At 39.0% G+C, this 20,272-nt stretch overlaps 1 protein-coding gene across 2 annotated transcripts in view; it reads left to right on the top strand.

Moving 5' to 3' along the window:
* Positions 1–19,994, top strand: part of TMTC2 (transmembrane O-mannosyltransferase targeting cadherins 2) — a 481,591-nt gene extending 461,597 nt beyond the window's left edge. For both annotated transcript variants that reach the window (XM_045519407.2, XM_010958805.3), the window contains one exon: positions 17,315–19,994. In XM_045519407.2, coding sequence (XP_045375363.1) covers positions 17,315–17,494 — 180 coding nt within the window. In that variant the 3' untranslated portion in view covers positions 17,495–19,994. The remainder of the gene's footprint in view (positions 1–17,314) is intronic.
* The last annotated feature ends 278 nt before the right edge of the window (positions 19,995–20,272 follow it).

The raw sequence follows: 20,272 nt of genomic DNA, 5'->3' as shown, positions 1-20,272 counted from the left end.
AGTGGAGTGGAAAGAGAAGTGGAAAGAGAGTGGGGAGAGTTGGGTTTTGGACCCAGCAGTACTGATCACTGGCTGTGTTACTGCAAACACCTTAATCCTTCAGGATCTAGATCTCTCTGGTCACTTACAAGGAACCAGTGAGACCGTGTAAGTATGTGTGCTTTGAAAGATTTAAAAATAGCACACATAAAAGAGTAAGATACTTGTAGTATAAACAACGGAAGCCAGACTTTTGCACCCATTAAGACACTAAAACTAAGGAAGACCTAGGGCCTTTGTGTACAATGCATATTGACCAAATGATTACACTGAGAATGAAAATGATTTATCAAGTTAACAACTGACTAACATTGTTTTCACTAGGGAAACTGCATGTAGAAAGCATGTAACAAATTAATATTATAAAGATAATTCCAAAATACTAAATTTGAAAGACAGTCATGCATACATAACCAGCTTACACATTGACATCAGCTCCTTACAACTGGGTAGACCTTTGCCACATTCAGGCCCTTGCGGTGCAGATACTCCTATAGGTGCATTTGTGACCATGTGAGAAAAAGTTTGATTTTGAATAGACAGCAATGCAAGTAAGTACGCTGAGTCCCCATCCATCCTGTGAACATCAATCCTGGCAGCATGGAAAGTTAACCACATTATACTCTCTATAAGTGAAGAAAGGAACAAAATATATATGGTCACTAATCTCATTTGCTGCTTAAAGATAAAGGGAGAGAACTGCTGAAGGAAAGCAAATGCCTTTGTTCTCATTTTTGTGGGGATGAAATTAGACTCTATCTTGGCCAGAAGTAGAATTGCTCTGCTGACATGACATCAAACTGAAATATAAGAAAAGGGCTGTGTCAAAATGCAAATCAGTCAGCGTTCTCTGTGAGAAAAGCACTGCATACTTCTGATACATAAACTGTGGGTTGTGTAGTGGTTCTCAATTGTAAGCTAAACAAACTGGAGTACCGCCAAAAGTGGATAACATTTCAGGAGGATGTCAGCGTGTTTCATGAGCTGTCTGTACGCATTTATTTGTTTATGTTCCTCATCTGTATTTGGCACTTCCCCCCTTCCTTTGAGTTTGAAAACATTTTGAGAACAAGATCCACTTTCCTCTTAACTCCCCCTCTTAGTCTCAGTGGTCTTCTGCACAAGATGCAGGCTCCGAATTGGGGGTTGTTGACTAACTCTTCATCTCCTGGGAATTTTGAAGCCAATTCTTATAACAGTTGAAATTTCAATGACTTTTGTCATCACAAAGACTTCAACTTTTGTCAGTCCAGCAGAGTACAGAGAATCTCTCTCCTGGTAGAGGATAGAATAATCTTTTCCTTCTGAGATGCTCTTGGGCTTTTAAGAGAGAGATAAGAACCACCCTTTAAAGTAGGGGAGGGGTGAAAGAAAACATCTTCAAACTGAGATTCTAAGTGGTGAGTCACCTGGAGAAGCAGGGCTCTCTTCCGCATGGAGGCCAGTAGCAGCCCTGCCTTCCCGTTAATGAGCCTTGTGGCTGTGCCAGTATGGTGGAGCAGGGCCTGTGATGGGGTCAACACCCTCCAGGAGAAATGTGGTGTTTTTAGGGTGGTGGCGTTCTCTGGCTGGTTGCAGAGACAGACACAAATCCTCCCTGGAGAATACTGATTTTGTTACTGAGTCCAAACTCATCCTACTCGCCACATGACAAGTCAGTAAATCGGGAGATGAGGTATTGGAGCAAGGAATAATGACTTTATTCGGAAAGCTGGCAGACCAAGAAGATGGCAGACTGTGTCCTGGAGAACCATCTTCCCCAAGCCAGAGTTCAGGCTGCTTCTGTACTGAAAAGGGGAGGGGCTGTGGCTAGTCACTGCAAACTTCTTGGTGTTGGAATCCTTTGTTCTTGCAGCTGTCCATGTGGGTCAGGTCATGGTGTCCCTGTAAACCTCCAACCAAACAAATGTTATTTTCTATTCTGCAACTTGTCATATGAATGGAAAAGTGTTAATACCCTTAAAGGTCAGAGCCTTGAGAATGGGCTATCCTGTTTATTTCAGGCTACAGGCAACCTTCTTTTACCAAAGGTGCGAGCCAGCATGATTAAGTATGGGAAATAAAGCCGAAGGAACGGATCTAATATGGAGTCAGATTTGTTCTTCCCTATTACAGTTTTAGCCAGCTACTGAAGTACATGGAAAATTAAGATTAAGAACTTGAAATACAAGGCTGCTAGAGCAGTCTGATAATAAAATTAAGAAATGTATTCATCAGTTATTAGAAACAGCTTAGGGAATACTTTTGGTGCCATGCTTACTTTTTGATGAAAGTTCCAGAGGCTCAAGTAACAGCCCATTTAGTGCTTAAAGTTAGGTGTTAACTAGTAGAGATTATCTTTAAAAAAATTAACTTTACTAACAAAATTATCCTAATGCATGCCCCTTTTTTGCTAATATTTGTTAGTAAAATTCTCATGTCATTTTTTTTTTCCATTTGGTACCATCAGGACTAATCTCAGTCATGTTTTCTATACCTGTTAACAGAAGTCACCCCCAGAATGCCCAGTTCTCACAGATCATCTCTTATTTCCAGGATCAAATTCCCATAAGCCTCTGGATATATGTGTTTCATCTACATCACCCATCAATCCCCAACTCTTGAAATATTTTATTAACTGTGGTCTCTCAAGAGAGCCCTCTGACCCTGTTGCTGTTTTCTCTGCCTCCATGGTCTCATTTCAGACAGTGCACTACCTGCCTACAGTCTCTAGCCCTGGCACCAGCTTCCCAAATGCCTCAGCCACCCCCTGGAAATCACCAGTGCTTCAATATTCTTGACCATTATACCTCGCACTCCTCCTTGCTGGGATTAAAGTTCAAGGTCAATCATTATCACGCCCTTGCAGGCAGCCTCAACCCCTTTGCTTCTTTTTGCCTCATCGTACTTGTGGGGCCCCATCACCACCTGGTTAAATCGACCCCTGCCTATTCCAGGTCTGCATCTTAAAGCTAAACATAGCTAGAGAAGAGGAAAACTCACTTTAAGCTCAGTACTGCAACTTCAAAGTGAGACCTCAGTGCCGGGTGGCAAACATGTTAGAATTTTCTAGTCTATTCTGTCTGACATTTTTCTAGGCATTTTTCTGTTCGTATTTTACTGTCTCACCTAAAATTTCCAACAGCTCTTCCTCCGTCATCACACTCAGCTGATGGCCTTGCTTCCTCTTTCACTGAGAATTTAAAGGCAATCAGAGAGAACTTCCAGAGGATTCCATCACCAAATCTAGCCATCTGTTAGCATCTGTGCCTTTAAATGCTACCTTTCCTCCCGTTGTTATGGTTAAACTGTCCATGCTTCTAGCTCAAACCAGCCTCTTCATTTCTTCACTAGATACCTCTATTCTCGACTAAAGAACGTGAATCCTATTCCTCTGTCTCTCCTTCTCCCTCTGTTTTTATGTTTCTGTATCTCTGACGCTTTTAAATTAACACATTTTCTCCCTACCAGATTTTTCCCATCAGCATTTACACAAGATGTGATGTCTCCCAAAACTGAAAAACAAAAAGCCTCTCAAGCCCATTTGTGCCTCCAGCTACCGCTTCATTTCCTTCCTTCCCTTTATAGCAAAACTTTCCATTTTTATTTGGACCTACTCCAAACAGGCTTTTTCCCCAATGACGTCACCGAAACTGCTCTTGTCAAAGTTACTGGAACAACACACAATATCGTTAAATCCGTTTGTTCTCAGTTCTAATTTTACTTGTCCTATCAGTCTCCTCTGACATAGATAATTACTCATTTCTCCTGGAAATACTGTCTTACCATCACACCCTCTGTTTGCTGCCTCTTAACTCAGATCCCTCATATCTGTCATCTCCTTGGCTGGTTCCTTCCCAACCATCCAATCGCTTAACCTTGAAATTCCCGTCTTTTCTTGGGCCTCTTGACTCTTCTCTGTACACTCCCTCTAACAGGGATCTCATCTTCTCTCATGGCTTTAAATAGCATTTGAAGCCATGGTGACTTCCTAACTTACATCTCAGGCTGATATCTCTTCTTTGCACTCCAGACTGATCTATCCAGTGTCTTCTTAGTATCTCCGCTTGCAGGGACTCCTCAGGCTACTGGTTCCAAACTGACCTCTTGATCATCTTCCTACACCTTCTTCTCATATGGTCTTTTCCACTGTAGTAAGTCATTTCATTCTTCTGGTCGCACAACCGACTTCCACTGCAGCTATCCTTGTCAAAGACATCATCCTCACTGAACTTGACCCCTTCTTCACGAGTTTCCTTTCAATACAGCATTCCAAGCATAAGTCAGATCACACCACTCCTTGAGAAGCCTCCTCCTTCAGTTCTTCAGTCTAGTGCCATCTTCTCCAGAGACCTTTTGTGAGCTCCCTGTTTATATTGTAAACCAGAATTTGGCAAACTTTGGTTGCAGTGGACCAGATGATAAAATATTTTAGGCTTTGCAGTTATTATGTCTTTGTTGCAACTACTCAGGTCTTTGCATGCCATAGCATGCAGGCAGCTATAGATAATCCATACATAAGTGAATGTGGCTACGTGCCAATAAATTTTATTTGTAGGCCTTGAAATGTGAATTTTCTGTAATTTTCAGGTATCATGATGTATTTGTCTTCCATGTGAGGGTTTTCAACCATTTGAAAACGTATCCTCTAGACAACCAACAGACCATAGTTTGTTGACCTCTCTCCTTACGTGCATTCCTTAAACCTTTTCTTTGCTATATTTTTTTATCCTATCATATATCAAAATATAGCACGCTATATATTTTACTTATTTTTTATTCTGTGAGGCCTGGGATTTTGAACTTTTTTGTGTACTACCGAATCCCCAGTGTGGGTGCCCAGTGATGAGATGAATGAATAAGTGAATGAACAAATTTACATTAAAAAGGAAAGAAAATTGGCTACAATGAATGAGATCACTGAAGAACTCCGATGTATTTTAGAAATTATAGTCGTAGAACTAACTGCAGGAGAAAGGTTGCAGCCACTTGCAGCCTACAGAAAGCTCCTTCAGTGACTTTGTTATTAAAATTGAAATTATTTCATTGTTCCAGATTTTCTTTTCATCCTCCCTAAACCCCATTTATTTCCTAAGAGATGCCTTAATGCATTGATCCTCTTGTTGTTGGGATGGCCATGATTCCTGTCCTCCTGTGGTTCTCCAGGTGCTAGAGTTAAGTAGACCTGCACGTCAGCCACACGCCCCCCTGTTTCTCTGCTGGACACTGCCCTTTCAGTTGGTGCTGGATGTGGTCATGCTCACTTAGCCTCCAGGGCTTAGCTTTCTCAGAATATTGCCTTTCTAATTACTGCTTAATTTCTACTTCTCTTGACCCAAGTAGTTAACAAAGTTCTTAAACTTTTGTCTTTGCCCGACGTAAATAAAAGTGTTAAATTACAGGCATTAGAGCGTAGCTTAATTTCTATGAGCCATTTCAAGATACTGAAATTGGATTTAGTTATTATATGTAATGGACATTCAGCATTTATGAGACAAATGGCCTCCAATTTAATTAGATAGTTAGCAAAGTATTCATAACATACTTTGTTTCAAGCATAGCTAATGTGTAATAGCAGAACAGGGTCTTGCCTCTGGTTTCTTACATTCAAGAATTGAGAAATTGTGCCTTTCTTGTACTTCTAAAGAAGTTCATTTTATTTGTTCAGACATGAATCCTAGGTGGTAGAGGGGATATGTAGCCAAGTTTTTCTGTAGTCAAATATCAGATCTCTATTCAAGGCTGTTGCATCATCAATACAAAATTACATTTTTTGAGTAGGTAAAAATTTATTACTTGATGATCTTGTAAAAACGTACATGTATCCCATAATCATTGTGGTTCCCTAACTCAGTATTGAAGATGAGTCTAAAAGAAATCAGAGTTGGAATATGAGAATTAATCTTCGGAATCATTTATTTTGTTCTGCCTTCCTGTTCAGGTCTTGTTCTGGTTGTTATTTGTGAGCATGGGTGAATAAGTACTCAGTAAATACATTTGAGGCTAGCAGTTGCTTGGACTCTTGGTCTGTGAGATTGCTTTATCGATTGCTTGTTATTTGCTTGCTTGCTTGCTTGCGTGTTTTATATTAATAGGGTAGATCAAGGAATCAAGGAAGGGAGGCACAAAACTAAGCGTGTAGCACTTTCAAACAGAGTTGCTCAGAAAGATAAGAAGTTGGTAGAGTAGTTCAAGGCAATACAAAATCTGTTTTATAGACAATTTTGGAAGCTGTTATGCAGAGGAGTGTCATCAAGGCAGTCTTTAAAACCTTCCTGTAATGTGCTGACTGTACAGGCTTTAAGTTTATGAGGTGCAGTCTGAATGTGATGATTTCAGATCTGAACATTTTAGAAATAAAGGCAAAGTGCACAATCGAATGTAACAATCTTGAGGGGGAGACATGAGCTTAGACCATGTGAATGGCAGAAGTTCTGACATTAACCCTCCCTGGATTTGCCATAAGTTTAGCTACACACGAGCCATGTTTATTTCTACATTTTCAGCAGGTGTGACACTTGGGCAAGTGTAGTGGCCTGGAGTAAAGCATGGCTTTCCTGTGATTGGTGTGTCCTGATGGAATATTTTCTGAAATGATGTGTGAAGACCTTGCATCATTATTTTTCCAAGCATGTATCAACAAAGTCTTGGCCCTGTGAAAGTGCAAATAGAATGCCATGCATCAGACAGTGTGTTTACATTTTATTTTTAGTACCTGGAAAGAGTTATAGTTTCTGGAGGAATTGCTCTGCTTCTGCCTGTTACATTTGATCTGGTCATCCTAACTCAGAGCGTTCCCAGAGCTTTCCGCTTGCTGCATGCATGAAGCCTGCAGTGAATTCTCTCAGGGAGAGGTTTTTTCCTATTCATTCTGTGGGTGGACAGTTGCTGTCTTCTCATGTCATGTTGCAAATGTGATTGCTCTGAATGACATTGCCACCCTTGCATTAATCCTGCTCATTCACACTAGGGTCCCCATCTGCTTCATGAGAGGGAAAAAAAAGTCTCACCCATCTTTCGAGTGTGTACACCTAACCTAAATTTTATTTCAATCCCCTGTTTTGAGGTCTCTGACATGCTCATTTCCATAATAAAAAAATGAATATTTTCAGTTAATCCTATTCAGGAACACATTTTTCATTTCCACAACATGCAAACTAGTATCTCTCAGTTGACCTCCCTCAGATCAAAGCTATTTATTGGCAAACATAGAAGTCAATTAGAGAAGTGATGTACATAGGTTAAAATAATTTCCTGAAGTTGATTGTGTTGGCCTCTGTCAAGTCTTTATTCCAGTACAGCTTTGATTTTGTCAATGTGGTGTGTCTATACTTCTTAGTGTATTGTATTTTTTGATCAGATCAATTTGCATAGCAAAAAAAAAGGCCAGCCAAAAAAAAAAACAGCTCTACTTCTGTTTTCCATGACAGCTGAGTTCTTAATTACCATAAGCCCAAATCTCAATTTCCAACATATCCCTGAAATGTATTTTAATAACAATGTGATTATTGCAGTGACATGTATGAACTTTTTGAAATGAGTGTCAGATATATTCAGACTCACGTTTCACACACACACATTTGGATTCCTGTACAGCTGGAAATCCTTCTGCATAATATGACTGTGATCAAGAAAGCATACCACACATGTTTCTCCTGCCCCTTCATGCTAAAAAGAAATGAAAAAAGTGTAGAGTGAATTATGTTGCTGAAATCATATTTGGACTAGAAATAGGCAAGGAATTTGGTTTAAAGAAGAGAACAAGGTGCTGTGGGGTTTTGCAGCAGCTCTCTGGATTAGTAAGGGAAGACAGCTCTTGGGTGTTCGAGGGAGATAATGTTTGTCTGTTGTGCAGGTCTTTTTCTAAACTTCTCTCCTTCCAGGTTTTTAACCTTCAATAACTTCTACTTATTTTCATTTTTCTACTCTGCATGCACTTAATGTCATCATATATTTTCTAGCGAAGGTAGAACTTTTATCTAGTAGTTTTCCTTCAAGTGATGAGCTAGGTACTTGTTGCAGGTCAAGTTCAACAGTATAGTGACCGCGTTTTATAAAAGCTGTGAGTGAGGGGTAGCGAGAAATCGGGTTATTATGAGATTATATGAAATCATGTCTATGAAACTTTTGAAAATTGTAAAGCACCATAGAATTTCAACAATCTTTCATTCAATAAAAAAAATAAAAATTAAAACAATGAAAATTAAAACAAAAAAGCTGTGAGTGAAATTCAGGTGGCCTGAGATCATGGTTTTCCTTTTGGATCATATAAGAGACTTCTTGTGAAATTAAAGACATCAGGAACACCTGTCTTTGGAACAAGATCATCTTCAGTGAGGAGTAATTTCTGAGGTCATGTTCTTAATTTAGTAGACGCACTTTAAAATGTGTTGGAAATCACCACCTTTGAAATGACTCGGTTACAGTCACTGTTTGCTGTCCCCTAAACCACAGCTGTTGGCATTCTGGTTGCCACAGAAATGAATAGCACTCCACAATGTGGCAATCACGCCCATCATAAAAGTAAATGAACATTCTTGTAACACCCGCTGGGATGGGACAGATGTAGGAGAGAAGGCTTCAGCACACAGGATAAAATGTGGCACTGACAAACTGAAACTGCTCCCTTAATACAGCTTTGTGTCCTGCTTGTCACCTCTGTTTTGTTTTATTCAAAGCTATTGCAGAAACACAAATACTGTGCTGAAACTGAGAATCAGAATGAATCATTTCTGTTATGTCAGATTTTGCCTCGCCATGACCAGATTTCCTGTGTCGTAGTCCCTTGCTGTAGGTACAGTTTGGCAAATCTTTTTCCCAAGATGCTTTATTCAAAATATGACTATAGTCAAAACATGACTACAGAGAACTGTCATTTCTGAATTGGGAGCACTGCATTGCTTGTGGTTTGGGGAAATTTTTTTTTTTTTTGGTCATAAATTTTGTGAAAGTTCTTTTAGTTTGTTGTATTAAGATTTTGGTTTTTAGTAAAATTTTTTTTTTTCATTTTGGTTTGGTCTCAAAAGGGTTAGCATCATGGCTGTTGCCACTGACATCTGAATGTCAAGCCTAATTGAAATTCACACTCTGCTCTATTAGGGCTTCTCTCCGCTGCTGGCTCCGCTCTCAGCAGTTTGCCAAAAACACTTTTAAAAAGTAAAAAATTGATTTTGATCTGACCCACTCATTTCCAAAGTTTATAGATTATTCTTAATTTGGAAGAATAGAAAGACTTTAAAGCAACCTGATAATTCATCTTGTCTAAGAGTTTCACACCTATAAGGAAATAATCTCCCTTCACCCCATAGCTCAGTCCTTGTATCTCCCTTGTGGACATGTCTCATTCTTCTCTGGAGTAAAAGACTTTGTATTCGTGCACTGGACTGCAAACTCCTTGAGGGTGATGAATCCTTCTGAGCAGTCCCCTGTAGTTTACAAAACAGGGCGTGAATGTCAGTTTCACCTAACTCATAGGTTTCAGGAGCATACATGGTATACTAGGATGTGTACCTCCTAAGAGTTTGCCAAGTGTGCTACTAAAGTTAGCTGAAGTCCCATAGAGACTAAAAAAGGCATAGTGTTCTTTTTCACCACTTACCTAGAGTATCTGGCTGCAATCTTGACATATAGTAAGTGCTTAATAAATGTCTGTTAAATTATATTGAGGTTGGGCTAGAATTCACCTCTCCTAACACTATAAATACAGTTAAATTCTCTGTCTTACCCTCCAGTGAAGACAGACACTTACAAGTAGACCTATTTCATCGTGGTAAGCATTGCAGTTAATGTATAGAGACAGAACTCTAGGAACACAGAGAAGGAAGCTATGAATAAGAGATTGTTCAGTTCATTTTAAAAGTGAGCTGAAGGTTGTGGAAAAGAAAGTGGAAGAAGAGCTTTGTCTGGAGAGCAGTGTGGTGAGAAGTGAATGCTCACAGTAGCACATGGCAGAAAGAGAAGTTTCACGTGGCTCATGCAGAATGTATATGGGGGGTTTACTGGGGTGCCAGGTTGTAAAGGGTTTCTTAGTACTGGGCAAAAGAGTCTGGATTCTTTTCTGTAGGCACAGGTTGACCCTCTCAAGCCCCATGGTGTGTAAGAAAGGCAAAGGTCAGGTGGAAGACACTGGAGTAAGGAAGAAAGGGAAGGTGGGGAGACTAGGAGGTTGGCGGAATTGAGGAATCGGATGCAGTGCTAACCCAGGCAGTACCAGTAGAAATGGAGGGAGACTGTGAAACACGTTGTTCATCTTAAATGTTCTTGTTGGCTCCGAGAAAAAGAACTAAGGAGAAAGGCAGAAAGCAGGAAAAAAGCAGGATAAAGACAGAGAAGCCGGTCAGGAAGAGAAGTCGGCTTCGTGTGCTCGCTAGCTGGGAGCCGCCATCCTCCTCCCACACACAGTGGTCCAGGGCCCTAGAGGTACTGTGACACATGTGTGTGGCTCCTGCTGTCCCTCTCACTGCCCAAATTTGTGTCTTTTCTCACCACGTGGAAAGTGAACCTATATCAAGGATTTACCATTTTGTGTATAACCAATTTTTTCACTTTAGAAACAGCAGTTACCTGGTTGTCAGTCTTGGGAAACTGACTCTGACCAGGGAAACACCAGACCAGACAGTCCTATTTCTGGGCCATTTTGAGGTAGTGGGAGCTCTGAGTAATTAACTTTCAAATATCACTGCGTCATTGACAACCCTTCCAAAACTTATTCTGTCCAGGTGTTGAAGAACAGGTGGTTACTGATGGGGAAATGTTTTATGCACTAGCTTTTTTAAACTAGTAAACTTATGAAAATGTTATTAACATCCCTAGCCATCAGGAAAAAAATCAAGCAGAGAATAAGGTACTATTTTACAACTTTCAATTTGCAAAGTTTAAAAAGCCAGACAATATTGAGTGTTAGGAAGGATGTGAAACAGAGACCCCTGTCACATGTTGATGCTAATGCATTTGGATACAGTGACCCTGAAGAGCAGTTTGGTAAACTACCCGGCTAACTTGAAGATCTCCGGTGATCCAGCCATTCTGCTCTTAGAAACTCTCCCATACGTATGTGTAGAGATGTTCACAAGAATATTGATGGCAGCCTCCTTTAAAGAGTCTGTGTGTCCCTCCTTCAGAGAATGAGTAGTCATTCAGTGGAATTCATGGGAAAGAACCCACGAACCTTACACATATCAACGTGGATAAATCTGAAAAACAAAACGATGAGCAAAAAATTCAAGTTCCAGGTGGGTGCTTGGCAGGATGGCTTCCCATGAGGATAATGAGAAATTTATAAAATTAAAACTTGTCAATGTATGTGATCATGTATTTGTTACAGGCATACAAAAAAATAAAAATGTAAAGCATACAGTGCAATGGTAAATGCTAACTTCAGGGTAGTGGTTTTCTTGGGAAGATGGGGGTGAGTTCAGGAACAGGACAGGGGGCTTTGATTGTCTTTATTAAGGGCACAGTTTTTTATTGTATTCTCTGAAATTTGTGTATGCCTAAAATGTTTATAATAAAAGACCCTGCACAAGGCTTTACTTCTGTGTCCATTCATTTAATCTGTCACCCATCAGTCGTTTCAACTACCCATTCATTAATTCTTTTTTGTCAAAATAATTTTATTTAAACAATCTGAGAAAAGATGATTATAGCTTAAACCAAATTGGGAGAAAGGGACAGAGTATAATTAAAAGACAGAGTTAAGGGAGATTTGGGGGTAAAGTTGCCAAGACTTAACAGCTGGATAAATGTATATGTGTGGGCATGGAGGAAGGCAAGGAATCGAGGATAATTAATTTAGGTTTCCAGTCTGGCATCGGACCATTAAGCATGCCAGTGAGACAAAGGAGAAGGAGTGCTATTGGGACTGCAGAGCATAAGGTATCTCATTGTGTCTTAGTCCCTGTTAAACACTTTTTTTCCGTAAGCCAGATAGATAATCTTGAAAACTTTAATTCAGTAATTATTTATTAATTAATTGCCATGTACAGGGCACAATAAACATAAAGAAATCCCTTGAGTTGATGTGTAAATACTCTTTTTCATGAAAATGTTTCTTAAAAGTTTACACCATTAGTTTTGAAGCATCGTAGTATCGTTACCACTCCAGTAAATTAAATTGGGTAAGCAGTTTCGACTGAATACAGTTGAATGGCAGTCCACAGCCTTCATTAAGTTATTTGGTACTAGAAAAAGAGTGAGACTCCATTAAAAACTTCAGACTCTGCAGACTCATTTAAGTTTGCAAATTCCAAAGGAAAGTTAAAGGTGGTTATCTTGAAAAAATCCCCCAAATGTGTAGTGTATTAACTGAGTGATAACTGGGTAAGGCTAACTTCTGACATTCTATCTTAAGTTATTTAGTTCATACAACAGTAAAGATACAACTATATGGGTAATTTCAGCAACACTTTGAGTGAAAGTAGATATATTTATAAAACCAGAACTCTAGGTCTGTTATCTGTCTTCCTCTTTTTCATAGCTTCTCTTGCCTGTTGATTTATTTTCATAAAAGGGAAGTGGTAACAAGGACTAATAGGATGCAGAGAGGCCAGTTCCTGTGTGGGTTTACAATTCCAGAACATTTCCACCAAGTCCTTCCTTTCCTCTTTCTGGGCCTCACCCAAGTCCTCTCTTCAGTGTTCCATATTTTAGTCCTATTCCCAGTGGAAACATGAATTCCCAACCCTAAATCCCCTTACTATCTCACTCTTCCTCTTCCATAGATCTCTTTCCAAGACTGCATAACAGGCACAGAGCAGGAAAATGACTTTGCCTTCCAGTCCTCTGTGGTCAGGATACCTGTGAGTTCAGCTGGCTTCCTTGGGAACCTTTAGGGCATTAGACTAGCATCAGACCTTCACAATCTTGCCTTTGCTCTACCCCACCCCAATATACATCTATTATTTTTAATTTTGCTTGTTTTTTCCAGTGTTGGAGAAGTAAGCCAAAGACCACAGTAAAGTAGCAAAATAAATAAGTGAATAAAAATAAAAAAGGCTTAATTCCCTAGAGACTTGGAAAAGACATCATTTGTTGCCTCAGTATGATGGCTAGACAACCCCTTTGATGTAAAGCATCTGCCCTCTTCAAGGAAACCAGAAAGGTCTGGTTCTCCTTTCTAGTCTGTGAAGTAAGAGGCAGGGTCATTTGCTGTGTGGAGCCACAAGCCCCATGTTACTGCGTTGCAAGCTGCTTGACTGCCTTTGTTAACATGCTGAGAATTTCATCGGCTGTCTTTCATAAGAGCAGATTTGTGTGAGGGAAGACAGCAGCATTTGTGGTTGGGTTCCTGTTCCCCAGCCTGGGAGTCACAGCTGGCAGAGAGCAGTGACACTGATATGTACTCAGCCAGCCCGTCACCTGGGCTTCTCACATTTCAGTTACATAGCTAGGTAGTCTTCAAGTCTGTTTAGAGACCTTTACAAGCTCTTATTTGGTGATGGAAAGGCTTTTTATTCCCTCTCCTTCTAACAATATTTCGTCATTTACAGCTTCTGTTAATATAGTTTCATTTGAACATTTACTACCTTAAATAATTGCACGGCCAAGAGAGGAATTCTACTTCAGGGAAGGGTTGACGTTTGATCTGATGTACTTTGTTCTATAGGAGCTTCCTCCTCCTCTAGAAAAGTTCATCTCAAAAACTGTAAAATGACATAATCCAGAATCTGGAAATGACCTCTATAATAGTGCTTCTCAAGTTTTAACGTGCATACGTAACACTGGGGGATCTTGTTAAAATTCAGATTTTAATTCAGTAAGTGGCACTTGAAATTCTGCATTTCTTTCAGGCTCCCAGGTAATTCTAATGCTACTCCTTGCAATTTTTGTAGCAAGGCTAGGAGACCTGAAGGCATTCAGTCCACTGGGCATCCACTAAGCTACCCTAGCCACTGCTGTGGAGAGGAGACTTGGCAGGCTTTAACGATAAAGCCCTTGTCTTTGAAGAGAGAAAACAATCATGTAAGAAAAAAATAGTCTATCTCCAGTTTTACTCATAAATTTTTAACAAACACTTGAAATTGTTATGTCAAAATAACTGTTGTTACCTAAGGCAGTGATACCCCACTTAATCACGTTTGAGCACATCAGTATGTAAATTTCATCAGTTTCTATTCACTCAAATGCAAAGCTATAGTGATGTTTTAAGTATTACATAATGTATGTTCATTGATCTTTAAAACTAAAAAAGGAAACTTTTTAACTCTATTAAAATAGACACATTCAAACCAAAATGTTTCATCTGAACATAGAAATCCATAGCTGCTTAAAAATAGTGAATGATTTCTTAAATATGCACATTCTTAGTGTACTTCGGCTCTTACTCTTTAAGGAACACAGTTAATGAATGTATGTGAGCTTCTATGAGATCAGCTATCCCACATTAACTTCATGATGTCAATTTGTGATTATTTTTGTCTCAGTAATACACTAGCATGGATTATGCAAAATTAAAGTTATTCCAAAAACACCATTATAATTAGCTCTCAGAACTTATTTTGATAACAGATTGAGCTTTCTAATTGTGTTTTCTTAGCATAATATTAACTTTCTTTCCATCATTTGTTAGTAGAGAGTTGACTTTGAAGTATTCTAAGGATAATAGGACCCCAGGCTGCAATTTCATAACAAGAATAAAGTCTTTTTATGTGGCGGGATATATACTTCCTGTTTTCACAGTTGTCTTTTCCAAGTTTAATCTAAGAAAGGCCACAAACCTAGTAAAGGCAGAGCCAGTTCACAAATCCTCCGTGTTTGGACTCAGTGGTCATTTAGGCACGTCGACATGAAGATTCTGCTTTGTTTGTTTGAGATGATGAGGAGGCAGAAGAGGGAAAAGACAATAAATTGTGTGTCCTCATAAAATCTCATCAGCAACCCTACGAAGCAAGTACCATTACCATCCCATTTGCACAAGAAATGGAGGTCTCAGTGCTCAGAGAGCACTCGTCCAAGTGCCCACGTCTCTGGAACAGAGCTAGCATTGCAACCTAGTTAGTGCAACTCTGTAAACTCTGAGTGTTTTTAATAATCCCCTCGAGTCGCAGTTATAGTTAGGTGCAGACACTGATAATAAAGTGATTCAAAATATAACCACTACCCCACGGAGCCATCTGGTTTCTCTCAGCCCCATCCCTGGGCCTCTTCTATTTCTGGTTAGTAAGGAATGGTGTCCAACTGTGGTTCTGCCTCCCCATTTCCTCTCTTCCCACTCAGGATGGCAGGAAGTCTGAACATTTCATCTACTTAGCATCTCTAGTAAGTCAGGCTGTGAACACACTTCACCATAAGTTTAGTAGCTGTTTATTGACCCTTGAACTAAGCTCTGGGAGGGGATATAGTTCAAAAATCTGTCCTGGCCTGGCACCAAGAAACTCAGGATAATAATGGGTGGTAGGATAACAAAGTTCTTTGAGGAAGACAGAGTTGGTGGTGTTATTTTAGGTTTCCAACGTGGAGCTATTTACTGCACATGTAATTTTAGAGCTATGTTTATTTGGATTGGTATTTAAAATTAGAAATTGACCATCTGTATTTTTCTTGATAAGTATGGAGTCATCCTGACCAAAAGGTTTTTGAAGGTCAGGAATAGCTTGTATTTGCAACATTATTTTTGGAAAAGGGAAAAAGATGTAGAAAAAGTTGGAAGATAATGCCCAGCAGTTGAGGACTTAAGAGAACTTTGATGTACATCCAGAGACGTGTAGCTATTGAAATAAAATTATAAAGTATGTATAACAACTTTAAAAATCACAAACATGCATGTGCAAAGCAAATGAGACAAGAAAAAGTGAACTTGACATTTGTGGAGCGTTTACTATGTGCATGTACTAAGCTCCATTTATTTTCTCCTTTTATCTTTCTAACAACACACAAAAAAGTTGATGTTACTTCAGTATTTCATAATTGGGGCACAGATATGTTAGGGGACCTCACCAGGGTCACAGCCAGCAGTTGACCAAAAACTCAAATCCAGATCTCTTAAAATCTGAATTTGATCATCTCTTCCCAGTTGATTTACTATGAGCTCTTTGGCCCTCCCCCAGCATTGTTTTTGGTTCAGAAATAATTGTTTTTACAGTAAAGAGTGGAGTCACATGAATTCAGCTGAAAAATGCTTGCATTGTAAAAACACTAAATCGTACAAATAATTGTGAATTGTTTTAGTCTGTATCATAGCGTTGCCAGGAGAATTAATAGCTGACACCATCTGTAAAAGGAAAACCTAATCTTAGCATAAACAATTTTAGTTTTATCTGATGTTTGAAATATGCATTTATGTAACTGCCAAAATATTAGCTACTCTTTGTTAGCCAGAAAGTTCCAGGGACAAGACAAGAACAGAACAGCCCATATTCATAGATAACATGCAACATGTTTTTTCCTTTTGGAAGGGCCTGTTGGTATTAACTAATGTTTGAGAACTAGGGGGTGGAAACCCTTGCATTAAACTAGTTCCAAGTAACTCATACTTTTAACTTTGCTTTTCACATGATAACTTTGTACTGCAATTGTCACACAACACAGAAAATTCTATCTCTGAGAATCATTTAACTACTTTTAAACAAATAATGTAAAACTTTTCTTATAAGGATTACATTTTTCTGTACCATATTTTATCCATTTTGATGTGTTTTTACCTTGCTGTATTTATTGTTAACATTGACCATTAGAAGTTTAAAAGCTGTTTGACTTAAAAATAAAGACTGTCTCTCAAAACTACTTGGGTTAGATTTGGAAAGGACTTTAGTGATTGTATTTGAATTTTTTTTTCAGAGTTTTTACTCTTGAAAACACCAGCACAATTTTACAGTATGTTTTATGTCTTTCTTTATGTTACCGTGATTGACCTGGAATATTGCTAAGGAGAGAAAGCAAAGAATGGATAGACATAGATTTGTCAACTTTTCCCACTTAATTTTTGATTTCTTGGTGTTGAGTTGAAAAAAATGTTCAGTTCTTTCCATCTGCAATTGTATCCCTTTTCACTATTTTCTCAAGAAAGTGCTGTTTGACTAAGTTACTAGGTCTTCATATGTAACCTATGCTCTCTCATTAAAGAAATAAAAAATTCTTTAGCTGCCTGCCTTCTTTAAAGTGTAGAGTACACAGCCGCTGTTTGAGAACTTCTTTTCCTTCCTGATTATCTTTGTCTATTTGTATAAATTGCAAATTGCTTCCATAAAATAACCCCAAGCATGAGGGAATCCTTTGCATAAGTGGATGAAGATTTTTGTCTTCCACGAAGGAAAGCTTGCAACGGCCTCTTAATCGTTCTCCTTCCTCTCTCTGGTTCCAGTATCCGGCCGCTCTGATGAACCTGGGAGCCATCCTGCACCTCAATGGCCGGCTCCAGAAGGCTGAGGCCAACTACCTGCGGGCGCTGCAGCTCAAGCCGGACGACGTCATCACGCAGTCCAACCTCCGCAAACTCTGGAACATCATGGAAAAGCAAGGCTTAAAGACTTCCAAGACCTGACACAGGAGGACGGTACCTCATCCTCCTCCCTATTTTAAAACTGGCTTCAATAACGAACAGAGCCTCCCAGAAGTGCTATGACAAGAGCTAGTTTGGATGTCAAGACCCAGGGAGAGGTCACTGAGGTCACTGCCGCCTCTGGGAGCATCCACTTCGCTGTTGGCACAGCCGTTAACACCAAAAAAGGGGAACGTGGGAAACCTCCTGAAGGATGCGTCTATTACCCGTAGAACTGTGAACCAGAGCACTTAACACAGGATCTCTTGGCATTCTTAAAGGGGGGGTGGGGAGGTCGAAGTTTCAAATTTTGTTCATCTTTGAAAGCTAATTGAGAAATTGTTCCTTAAACACTGTGAGAGGAAGTCAGAGTGTCTGTTCAGCCATGGTAAACTATTAAGGTCAAGTGTTCACAGGGCCGTGATTCAAGTGTAGTGCGTGTGAATCCTGGTGAGCTGGCTGGTCGTCCTGGCGCTGCTGTCTTCCCTCTTTGGGGCAGCCTGCTTGTCGATTTCTAAAATGTAGAAGACTTTTTTTTTTTCCTAAATACCGTGTTAGGATCTGTCAGAATCTAGTTGTTTCCTGACTAGTGCACATAATGTTTTATGATTTACATGTCACTGTCATTTGGGCGTCCTTGGCTTTTCGTGTTCTGAGAAGGATCCGCAGAAGAAAGCGAACCATGCTTCTCACTGGTCTTGTGGGAGAGGCTGGGGAGGCTGTAGTCGTGCCCGGCAGGCACTTTACTTTAATGTCACCAACCCTTCCTGCCCCGCCATCTGCCCAGAACTGCCTAGAAAAATTCATTGTATTCATTCTTAGGCTTTTGATATTGCCTTTTAAAATGGCTATTCCTGGTTAATGCTCACACTTATATAAGGAGTAAATCAAACAGAAGCTTAAAAAGTGTTCCGGTTCCCATAACTGACGAGCAGCTGTTAGACAAAAGGGAAGATGCTTTGTGCCTCCCAAGATGTTGCAGGTTTAAAAATCAAGTCTGTGCAAAGGAGTGGTTGCCAATGATTTTATAGTTTGAGAAGAGTTGGTATGAAATACTAATCACTTTCTTAAAGGTACCTAAACAGCAGTGCTGATAAGTTTTTAGGGAATTATTTTTACCATATTTTGTTCTCCACAAAAAACATTTAAAAAATGACTTCTTTTAAGCTGCAATAGACTGGAGCATTAACCCACGTGTTTCTAAGTCTCCTGCCAAGTGCTCTTCACAGTTGAAAACTATTTTTTCACTAGTAAATTTGGCATTTTATTTCCTTAACTATCAGTAACCACTTTAATGATCATTTCACAAGTAAACGACTATAAATGAAGTAGAGAGAAACATTTCTTGACTTGCCGTCAAACTTCGCTACTAAAAATTAACTTTGTAGAAATAACAGTCTACTCTCAAACTTCTTCCTAGAGAAAGTAGCTAGACAATACCCTACATATTTATTTATTTATTATTCTTCCATAGCAAAATAACAAAACTTGATTCATTAAACCAGTTCTTTACAAGTTGAAATTAGCATTTTCTCCTGTCCTTTCACACTCCATGTATATATGGTCAGCACTCCTGTTAAAGGGAAGCTGGACTTGCAAATACATCGTGTTATGTTTTCCTTGTATTTTATACGTTTTGCTGCATATCTGAATACAGTGGGATAAAGAATTTAAAGTAGTGTTCCTATGGCATTGGTGTTTTTATGAGAAGGGCAGTATAATGAGAGAGATTTGTTGATGGCATTAAAAGAAGGCCCTTCTAATATGTATATTATTTAGTAAACATTTAACTGAAGGGCCAAAAGTTAAATTATAACTAAATCACTGTGTTTTCAGAACAATATTTAACATTTAACAACAACAAACCCACGGTCAAACAAAAAGCGTGGGTTGAAATATATCTTTCATCCTCCAGTGCATTGGCAGATTGCAAAAAAAAAGGAAAAAAAAGAATTTAATATAAGGATATAGAGATGAATTCAGTGTCTAACATTTTTATTTATTTAAATAGTTATTGACCTATGATGACTTCCTAGTCTTAACATTTTATGTCTTTCTGTTGTTACTGTTCTTCCTTTCAAACACTTGGTTCTTAATAGGTTCGCCAATTGCACAGTAGAGGCACTTCATGTTGACCCAGTTCCCAAGTAGCATTAATAATTGGGCCTGTGTCATAAAATGCATGGATCATTAATAACTAAATGTCCCTGACACCTTTCACTACAGGGCTGGGCTTAGTAACTGACCAACTTGGGGGGAGGGCTGGAGGGTCGATAGAAAATGGTCAAAAAATGTCTCCGCTCAGGGATTTATGGTGGATTATTGCAGACAGTGCTAAAAATATAGAGCACAAGACAAGTTTACTAAATTAAAATTTTATTTTTTAAGAAACCGTTATTTGTATAAATTATCAAGATTTGTAGGCTTTCCTTTTGTAGAAATAATTGTTTTATGTGCCAGAGAATTTCGATTTTGTTTTCAACAATAAAGCATTGATAACAAATGCGTTGTATAAGCCTTTTTAAAATCCTCGATAGCAACAACACCTACACTTGGATTTTAACAGACTTGGGAGAAAGTTTAAAAAGGGTAGAGATTGTTAGTCAAATTAGAGATACACTGTAGCTAATACATCATCAATAATCATCATTGATTGTTAATTTGTAGTAGTTATGATAATAATAAGGGTTGCTGATATCAGATTTGCCATGTTCTAAAAATATGACATAGTTCTCGTTCTGTTTTGTTTTATTGATGACCTATAGAAAAGTGTTAGGAAAT

This window comes from Camelus bactrianus, chromosome 12 (assembly GCF_048773025.1).
Source record: "Camelus bactrianus isolate YW-2024 breed Bactrian camel chromosome 12, ASM4877302v1, whole genome shotgun sequence".
NCBI classification, from domain to species: Eukaryota; Metazoa; Chordata; class Mammalia; order Artiodactyla; family Camelidae; genus Camelus; species Camelus bactrianus.
This window is presented reverse-complemented; position numbering and strand designations above follow the sequence as displayed.